The 10,565-nt window shown below is 41.8% G+C and overlaps 1 protein-coding gene across 1 annotated transcript; it reads right to left on the bottom strand.

The window, feature by feature from the left end:
• Positions 1-1,145: 1,145 nt before the first annotated feature.
• LOC117439659 (uncharacterized) lies at positions 1,146-4,983 on the bottom strand. The gene is made up of 9 exons (XM_034075642.2): positions 3,865-4,983; positions 3,711-3,776; positions 3,154-3,218; positions 2,990-3,053; positions 2,390-2,434; positions 2,249-2,310; positions 2,025-2,088; positions 1,725-1,790; positions 1,146-1,475 (listed from the first exon to the last, which is right to left on the bottom strand). Exons 1-9 carry the CDS (start codon positions 3,916-3,918, stop codon positions 1,146-1,148), a joined length of 816 nt encoding a protein of 271 aa, XP_033931533.1. The 5' UTR covers positions 3,919-4,983.
• Positions 4,984-10,565: the final 5,582 nt, after the last annotated feature.

Raw genomic sequence — 10,565 nt, 5'->3', positions numbered from 1 at the left:
AGAAAGGCGAAGACATCCATGCGTGCGTCTTGGCGAGCTGTACAACATATCCGAAAGGCGGATTCTAAAAACCTATCGTTGTGGAGTTAGAACGATTTATTGCACTGTAAGACCGAACAGTACAAGCTTCTTGAAGAATATGGGTTGTTTTAACCCAAACATTTATAAAAGTTAATTCACCGCTAATTTTCTGATGACTATGAACTGATTTGTAATATTGTGTATACAGTATTCATCCACTTTGGGTCCTATTGGGAATTGTACTCAAATATTTTTACTGAATCTGTCTGACGTCATCACTTATGTGCTCCGACCCCGACGTGCCTCACTGCTCTCATCCATGCGTTTCATTTGAGTCCGCATTATAGCTCCTCTCGGATGAAATCACTCAAACTTTCAGAAGTATACTTTGCCCACCGTGCTCTCGAGTCTCACCTGCCAGAATTTGATCCGCGCTACTCTGGTAAGTTACGTCTTGCCTTTGCACAGTATTTTAAAATTATGTTTTATTAATTTCTGCATCTAATGCACTTTGTGTTGCATGGTGTTTTGATTTGAGCTCTTGTTAGCTAGCCTAGATTTAATATCTGCCTCACTTGAAAAATGATTTAAACGTGTAAGACAGTATTTTATATTGCTTTAAGTTATATCTCAAAGTGGAACGTTTGTGTTGCAAAAGTTCTCTGGAAAATTCGAACCGCAAATGGCCTATAGGCCCTTACTGCAGCACGCGGAATGGGGCGTGGTCAGATGTGGGCGGGGCTGGACGTCCGATGGGTGAGGTGTATGGATATCCTAATGAGACAAACAGCATCATCTGCTGGACAACTACACGAAGTACAAATACAAATCTGCACTCGACTAAATATAATTTAAAAACTAAATATAAAAACGTCATACTAATTAAATGCGTGAATATATTTAAATATACCTTTTTATACCAAAAAAAAGTAAAAAGTCATATTTTCTATATTAGTGTATTTAAGTTCATTATTTAATATTTGTTTTAATTGATTATTCATTTAGTCAGTGCTGTGCATACTCATATCTAGTCCATATATTTCAAATGATACATTGCACTGCATTTCATAGAATGATAGAAAAAGCATTTATTATTTAGAACATTTATCATATCAGAACAATCATTAAGATAACAGAACCGAAAAAGCAAATACAGTAAATATAAAAACCAAACCAAGTATATAAAAAAATAATCTATACCACAGTGAAAGGCTTTGGTGATGCAAATAGTCCGACTCAAATTTGAACCTGAACATAAAATGGGTCCATCCTGTCTTCCCAGCTGTCTTCGTCCCGCAGGTTGTTGGCTTCACCAAGGTTATGGAGAGCTGCTTCTCTGTCCAGTGGGGCCATGGAAAGATAAGATTTTGTGGCAGGATGACTTTATCTCCCATTTTCTTTGCAGAGCACCACTGAGATGCCGCCATAGCACTACTTATAAAGGGGTTCTTCTCCTACAGGAAGAAGAGAAATAGTTTATGCATTTCTACTACACTGTAAATTTACTATTCTTATAGTGCTGCTGCTGATTTGCAACAAGATGCTTTGAATGTGTAATTATGATGCACACAAACTTGCACATGCAACACTATCTAAATCAGTGGTACAAAATATTTTCAGCCATTTTCTACCAGTCGCTGCAGAAGAACAGAAGGAAGTGCTGTGAATTTCATGTAAGGTATAACAGATAGCATATCACGTACTCCATCCTCCTCTTCAGAGCTGACAAGAATTTCTTCTGCAGCCGTCTTTGCCAGTGGGTCCTTTTTCTGGAAGACACCGGATAAAAGGAATTACTACTGCATGGTAAAACAGTTGTACTTGAATCATGACACATTTCCCCCTTGAATAAGAGGTGGAAGCAACAAACTGTATGGCTGTGGAGCACATCCATGGAGATTTTAAGTGGTAAATTACAGTCTCCATACCCATCCAAAGTCGCTGCAGAATGCCATTTCCTTTACGACTTTACTTCTTTTGGGTGGGTCATCATGATTACTTACCCTGGGACTGTCTTCGCAGTCTTCCCTCTCCAGTCGTCTTTTGGTTGATCTTCTGCCTTCGAATCTATCAGTGACAACAAGTGATATGGGAATTGTTAACAAACATAACTGGTTTATTGTTTAATTTAATTTTTTTTTTTTTTGCCCTCATAAGACATAAAAACAATACAATAAAAGATTCAAAATGACACATGCACAACATTTGTCCCGGTAAGAATACTTACGTCACGGGGAAGTTGTCAATGAGTAGCATGCACCACCATCTCCTTAAATGCTCCATGTCCAACTGTGCAAAAAAAGATGCATATTAAAATGAAAAAGGGAACACCACAAGGACTGATCAAAAGTGTATCTCTGTGGCCTACCTCACTGAAATCAAAAGCTGACTCCATCACAAAGTAGAGGGCATACTGTTCAAGAGTAAAACAAACATTACACACTAATTGCAAAACTGTAAAGAAAAGATTGATACATTTATCAGATGAGCCGAGCACAAACACCCCACAGTTGTTGGAGGCCCGTTGTCTTGGTATGCCCTATTTCATGAAGAAGGTGAGATTATATACCGTACTTTTCGGACTATAAAGCGCACCTGCATATAACCCGCAGCAGCTAAATTGTCCGTCTGTCTTGCTCTCGTTCTGTCTCTCGGTTCCACTTTTACTTTGGCGCGCTACCTGTCTCACTCTTTTCCGGAATCCAGCTTTTCCTGCTGGAGCCCGCCGCTTAAAGGTGGCAGGTGGCAGGTGGTCATAGAGCCCATAGCGTTAAAGGTGGTTAATTGTACCTGTAAAATCCATAGATTTAGGAGGTTCCCTAGTGGCCGTTAGCTGTACAAAAAAAATGGGGGAAAAAGTCGCGGCTTATAGTCCGAAAAGTACGGTACATTATATACAAATATACACACACACACAGTGTAGGAATCCAGGAATCAAACTCAATTAGTGTGCATCATAATTACTAACTTGAATGTCGTTTGCACAGAATTCTCTCCAGGGTCCAGGTGACACAAGCAGAGTAACTTGTCTACTGGGGGATAACACACAGCTGTTTAGACAAGGACATTCAAGAACATTGAAAACTGGAACATATACTGGTTGAATATTGTCAAACTGGTGGAACCACCAACTTTTGAACACTGCAGAACTGCAGAACCACCAACAGTGGAATGATGCCGAACAGGTTGGCCAAGAGCTTGATTTTAAGGAAACAAACAGAAAAGAAAGCTTATAAATGGGTGGTAACAGAACATTCCCATTTTAAATGTCTTATGCTCAGTTTCAGTCCAATCTTTTGTTCAATAACATGTCAATTTATGCTTGAGGTCATCTTTTAAATGTAAAACTGAACACAGAGCCATAGACACAAATAATACAAATATAAGAACAGAACCTTAAAACTGAACATAATTTCTGTGCTTAAAAACCTCAATGTTTCCATTTGGCTTTCATCACGGAAGCCAGTGCCATTTAGGGAATCTAAAAAAAATATCTCCCTTTCTTGTGGCTTCATTATCTACAAAATAGTTACCACAGCAAAGAACACACAAATTGAGCTGAAATACTTATCTTAATCTTAATTTTGAAATTACAGTAACAGTATAACAAGATGTTATACTTTATTGATGAAATTAGTAATATTTTGTGTTTAGCTTGAAATACAGATAAGTAAATTCATATCACTGACACATATTGTCCAATGCCCTGGGCGCCACACAGGAACCAGAATCCACCGGAAATCGTCAGCTTTATCCTTGTGAGAGATGGTAAAATGAATAGTTTACATTCAGTGATTCTCATATGATTCCAGAAAATATAATAATGAGAATACGCATAAGTACCGGGAGATGCTGTTCAGGATTCTGCAACATAGGTAAACCAAGTGTAAACGACATAGCTGTTTGCCGAGAACACTTTGATGCCCTGTAAGACAGTTGTTATTTCAATCCAGAAAAGATTCTAAACAGAAGGGGATACATTTATATTGGAAAAGGTATGCAACTTCACTACCAGCTCCGGGCGCATTACCGCCATCTACTGATGTGTAATGTGGACTCACTTTTATCCGACCCCGCCCCATTCCGCGTCGAGGACCTTCTCCAAATGGCGGCAGTTTTTTTTCTTCTTTTTTGTTACTGCATGCATGTCTGAGCATAATTTATTAACTTAGAGGCCTAGAGGATTTACGTTCATTTTATCCATGTTTGTAAAAGCAAGCTAACTTGAAATACTAGACCAGAGGTGCCCAGTACGTCGACCGCAATGCTGAGATCGCGAGTCATTCATAAAAAAAAAAATCCAGCTCCATTAAAATAGACAAAACGGGTTTTGATCCCTCCTCCCTTGGCCTCCCTGCCACTTAATTCAGGAGTTTACTTGATTGACAGAAAAAGCGACTTATCGCTTTCCAGTCTGTTAACCCAGAATGCAAAGCGATACAAAATCAGTCAAGTGCCGGGAAAACTCAAATTAAGTTAAAGAGACAAACAAGAGACAAACAACAAACCGAGTGCGGGACCGAGCAAAAAGCTAAAGACATACCACTTCCACCCAGATTGGGAGGGAGAATATTTGTTTGTGATGTCACATTCAAAGGTTATTTGCCTTATTTGTAAAGCAAGTGTCACTCAGCCAAAGAAAGGTAACGTGGAGAGGCATTATCGGAGTGTTCACAAGGCATAGCAGCAACTTCCCTCCGAGTAGCGAGTTTAGAAAGAGAAAGGTCATGTATTATTGCTACAAAAACACACGCAGCTGCTACATGCAGCAACACACGGAGGAGATGGCGGAGAGAAGCGCTCCAAGGTGTGGTTAAATGTTACCCGTCTTGAGGTGGACAATGCTCCTTGCCAAGAGTGTTTAGCATGTAAGGGCGGAGCAATTTGTCTAAACATTTAGCAAAAGTGCACCACATTCAGGGGGGGGTGCTAGTGGAGCCTGTGGAAACTGTGGTGCGCTTACACTTTAGGTGTGCCGCGCTTGGGGGGGGGGGGGGGGTGCCTTCAGTCCACATATACATTGTACTCTGAATTAAATAGTCATTTTATATTTGTGCAGAGTTTCACAGGATAACGAACCTCAACCTGAAGAACCACTTTTACGCGGAGTTGGATCGGCATGCTGTTGAGCTTGTTCTGGAAGAAGGCGGCACGCAAAGGCGCAGTGTCTGAAGTTCAGCTCTTCACCGCCTATGACCTCCAGGTGAGTCGGTTAAGCCTCTTGGTGTTTTATTATCATACTAGAGTGGATTTTCTGTGTGTGTGTTGGGGGGCAGAGGGTCAGCCTGATAGATTTAGATTTATTATTAAGATACTTGTGTTTGGGGAGGGAACAGCAGTGTTAATGTTATTGCACCTTGTTGTTGTGCTAATGAGATACAGGTGGGATCGCAGACGCCTCAATTGCTTCAAAATGGTTATCTCTATATGTCTCATAATTATTTGTGTGAACATAAAAATAATTTGTGTGTAAATATGTGATTTGGAAATGTAAAACACCATCCACAAATGCATTTAAAAGATTTGCAAACTCACAAATAAATGTGCAAGTGTAAAACGGATCTGCAAATACGCTAAATATTTTCACAAATAAAAAAAAGATCTGTGATTATGTCTTTAACATTGACAACTTTCGATCAGGCATGTGTGAATCCATTTTGTATTTGCCGACCAAAAATGCGCTTGCGGATCTCAAATCTCTGCTCGTGGATCTCACATTTCTGCTTGTGGGTCGTCTTTTTACACACACGGAATTTTGAGACATATTTTCCGCCGGTCTCGGCTAAAATCTACTCGTGTCACTCAGTGATTTTCGGAAACCACGTGATGGCCTGCTGATGACGACATTTCCGCATGATTTCAAAGTAAGAGCATGATGGTTTGTTTAATGCTCTGCTTTTTTATTCAATATATCAGGTTATGTTGCTACTCCCAAAGTATAGTGAAATATAACTAATGATTTTGTTTCTACACGGATATCGGGAATGGGATACGGCTCGGTGCAGTACACCCCCCTTGGACCCCCACAACGTGCACACAATGGTATGCCATTGTATTCCTCACTAATGAACCCAATTTACTACTAAAATGTAAAGTAATATCTTTGTAGACAAATCAAATCACACTAGTCGTGTTTTTTGTGTAAATGTTACAGCATTTGTTGTTCCCTCCTCTAGACTTCTTTAGAGGAAACTGATCCCATGCAGTCAGTGCCTGATCATGGTTGCAATGGGAAGTGAACAAGACGATCATCTAACATTTGTAGACATTTTCTGATCTGTGTGTGTGTGTGTGTGTGTGTGTGTGTGTGTGTGTGTGTGTGTGTGTGTGTGTGTGTGTGTGTGTGTGTGTGTGTGTGTGTGTGTGTGTGTGTGTGTGTGTGTGTGTGTGTGTGTGTGTGTGTGTGTGAAAAGGTTAAATCTCTATATTCTGATGATGATCATTGCTCTCTTCTTTGTTCATATGCCCTCTTTGATTGAATACTTTATCAACAGTTTGAAAAAAGTACAGGGGCAGAGTTATACAATAATGCTAAAAGCCAAGGATAACAAAAAGCCCTGAGGGCTTGTTTCCATTGTGGTCCTGTGTATTCAATTAATCTGTATGAGTTCTCTCTCCTGATAGGATACTGAAAATGCCTTTTATGTTTACCAAAGAGCTGTAGGGAAGGGGAGACCCCTGTTACTGACCACACACACACACACACACACACACACACACACACACACACACACACACACACACACACACACACACACACACACACACACACACACCACACACACACACACACACACACACACACACACACACACACACACACACACACACACACACACACACACACACACACACACACACACACACACACACACACACACACACACACACACACACACACACACACACACACACACACACACACACACACACACACACACACACACACACACACACACACACACACACACACAATAACCTTTCAAAATGTGTGCAGTGATTAAGTCTCGAATGAATGTTTGCGTTTCACAGATGGAACCACACCGATGCACGGCGATGACACCAGGCTGCTTTTGAAAGGTAAGTCTATTAGACTTAGTGTAATTCCTCATGAGTCATTTGCAGGTTATTTTCAATTCTCACTTTTCAATTATATTTTTCTTAAGACATTGCCATCCAGAAGATGACTTCAATGCTCGCTGAAGTACTTGTGGTGGTAAAGGACCTGTCCAGAGATGTGCAGTTCATCAAGAATGAGTTGGCAGAGGGCAACATGACCCCGGCTGGTAGTCAGGGACCAGGGTCAGCCACAACCCATATGTTCCCCATCCAGCTGCCAATCGCCAATGAAGACGACTTCAATGAGGCTGAATCATTGCTGAAGAATGAATCAGTCTGTCAAAAGATGGTAATTTGACAGACTGAACTGCATTCATTTATGAAATGTGGATAATATCAGTGCGGTCAAAATGTGCTTAGTTATTGCCCTTTAGCTACTCAACCACAAATAATTCTAGTAACATTTATATCTAACATTTATATTGACATGACCAAAATTGGGACACCAGGGTTAAAGTGGTTAAACATAACGACTGGCATGAACTTGACTGAATACCATGGGCTGGAATATCAAGTGTAGTTGGTCTCTGTGTATGAAATAAGAGTGCTGTTGTGCTGTTTCTAACGTATGTCCCACAGAACGTAGCTCAATACAACAGTTAAAGCAGTGGCCTATTTGTTTCTCTCGTCTGATTTGGATTGCTCGCCTGGCTCTGGTAAGAGGCACCAATTCAGAGAACCTGATCAGACGGATGCTGGCAACTGCTCTGACTAACGCCTTGGCCTGTCGGTACAACTGAGCGGGAAAGAAAGACAAGCGTTGCAGCAGCAAGAAGCCATTCAAGGAAACGGCAATACAAGACTGCATGTTTGGTGAGTTTCCTCCCCTGCAAACTACTTATTAATAGGGATGTCCCGATAACTTTTTTTGCTCCTGATCCGATTCCGATCATTTGATTTTGACAATCTGCCGATACCGATTTTTTTTCCGATCTGTATGCAATGCATTAAGAGAAGAAAAAAAAGGTAACAGATAACGACTGGTCATCCAACGCGATGAATTCAGCTATCTTGGCTGTTATTGTGTTGGCCTTTTCACTGTTCTGGGGCAGTTTCTCTTTCCTTTTAAAAGTCTCTGAAAGTGTTGGTTGTTTCAGTGCCGTTAGCCGAGTGGCCGCTGTGTACTCGTGTGTTGTTGTTGGTGTTTGTTTCTCAGGTAGCGTATTAGATTGGTCGTGTTGAACGTAGCTCTGTTCTTTCCACCACGCGGAACCTCTGCCTTGCAAACATTGCATCTGGCTGTTACACTGCCTTCGCTTTCAATTTTATAATACTTCCAAACTCCTGACATTTTCTCTGTCCCGACTCCCGAGTCACCAGCTGAACGTAGCCTCTCGTTAGCTTACTGCTACTATTAGACACTGCGCCCACTCTGTTGCCAGATTTCAGAGGAATAAGCAACCAGGTCTATGAAAACAAGCCCAAAGAAAGCAACACATACATGATGTTGTGTAATTTTAAACCAAAACTAAGTCCTCAGGATGACTTTAAGACGTGAACATGGTCATTTTTGTTTTGTAACATTAAATAAAATAAAGATATTTTATAAACTTTTTTTTTTTTAAATCCGATCCCCGATTTTTTTCCTCCCGATTACGATCTTTTGAAAATCACGTGATCGGCTCCGATCAGTGTTGTAGTCAAGTCACCAATTCACGAGTCCAAGTCACCCTCGAGTCACCACTCTTCGAGTCCGAGTCCATGTCCGAGTCCGAGTCCAAGTCCGAGTCACTAACGGCCCCTACACACGGCGGCGTGCGTTGCCGCTTGGCGGTGGGCGTGTCTTGAGCTTGGGGAATCACCGCGAGCAGCCCGACCAACAACCAACCACATGAATGTCCCGCCCCGGACATACAAAGCAAAGCATTCTTGCTACATCCATGCTGGCTAAATATACTGTCTATGCTTGCTAGCTGTCCATTCAAACGAAGTACACTGGATATAAACTCCCCAAACAAGCGAAAACCTACCAGTTTCCCCCACTGTCTCTGCCACCTCCCCCCATGCCTGGCTCCTCCGGTTTGTATCCCTGTATGTTCCCTACCGCCACGATCATTTTCTCCTCCTTTTGTTGACATATGGGAAATAACTGCGGTCTGGCTCTCCCAACATACACCCGGTTTGATTGGCTACTGCTTGTACTGTCAGATTTACATACGAGGGATTTGATTGGCTGACGCCTCCGTCGAGGCGGCAAAAGTAGAACATTGCTCTACTTTTGCAGCGAGCACCTCGAGAGAAGCTACGCTTTACTACCAGAATGCAGTTCGGCGAATCGTGACGTCACCCCATTCAAAGTGAATGGGTAGAAGCGTTGAAGCGGCAACGCACGCCGCCGTGTGTAGGGGCCGTAAGGGAGAGTCGTAGTCGAGTCCGAGTCCAAGTCCGAGTCACCAAGGGAGAGTCGTAGTCGAGTCCGAGTCCGAGTCATCATTACCTGTGTTCGAGTCCGAGTCCAATTCCGAGTCACCTAAGAAGAGTCCAAGTCAAGTCCGAGTCACAAGTCTTCATGTATTAATCTTCGTGGATGTATGTTTTGAAATGTAGCTGCTCCTCTACATTGCTGTTATCCTGTCTATTGAACTGCTGTGAAGCGAGTTTGGCTACAATTCTTGTAATAGGTGCTATACAAATATAAAGCTTATTTCTAATATTAATATTATTATTATATATAAATAAACTATATTTAAAATGAGTTACCTTTTAGAGAAGTGATTATATTTGTATGCCAATATTTTTTCTATGGTAAAGTTTTCGTTTTGCACTTTTATTTTGATAGTAATAAGATCGGGACTCTTATTTTGAAGGAACTTTTACGGGTTAAATCAGTTTACTGATAAAGATTTAGCCCCAGAAAGCACATGGCTACTTAGCATGCAAAATGACGTCATTCTGCATGTTAAGTAGCCATGTGCTTTCGTGTTATCGGCTGAATCTTTATTTATTGATTAGATCACGTTACTCTGATGATAGTGTTCAAGACAGCCTATATGTCTGAACTCGATCCTTAGAGTAATGTGTTACGGAGCCTTCTCTTCTATATTGTTTCCACATAACGAGCATTTTGCGCTGCTCTTTTCCAATGTGGAAGCAGAATGTGTGAAAGCATACAGCATGATGCGGGGTGTGTCTGTAGACATCTCTAGACTGGAATAGCGGGGCCCAGTACGTGAACTCGCCATACAGGATAGAGGACATCAGACTCCAGAGAAAATGTGCTCGAGTCCGAGTCCAAGTCGGAGCGTCAATGTACGAGTCGAGTCCGAGTCATCGTGGGGGGGGGGAATTCACGAGTCCGAGTCCGAGTCCAAGTCATCCTGTGCGAGAATTCACGAGTCCAAGTCCGAGTCGCGTCAATCAGTGCGCGAGTCCGAGTCACGAGTCCCGAAAATCGGCACTCAAGTCCGACTCGAGTCCGAGTCCAG

This window comes from Pseudochaenichthys georgianus, chromosome 24 (genome assembly GCF_902827115.2).
Source record: "Pseudochaenichthys georgianus chromosome 24, fPseGeo1.2, whole genome shotgun sequence".
NCBI classification, from domain to species: Eukaryota; Metazoa; Chordata; class Actinopteri; order Perciformes; family Channichthyidae; genus Pseudochaenichthys; species Pseudochaenichthys georgianus.
Note: the sequence above shows the minus strand (reverse complement) of the source record. Positions and strands in the feature narration are given on the sequence as shown.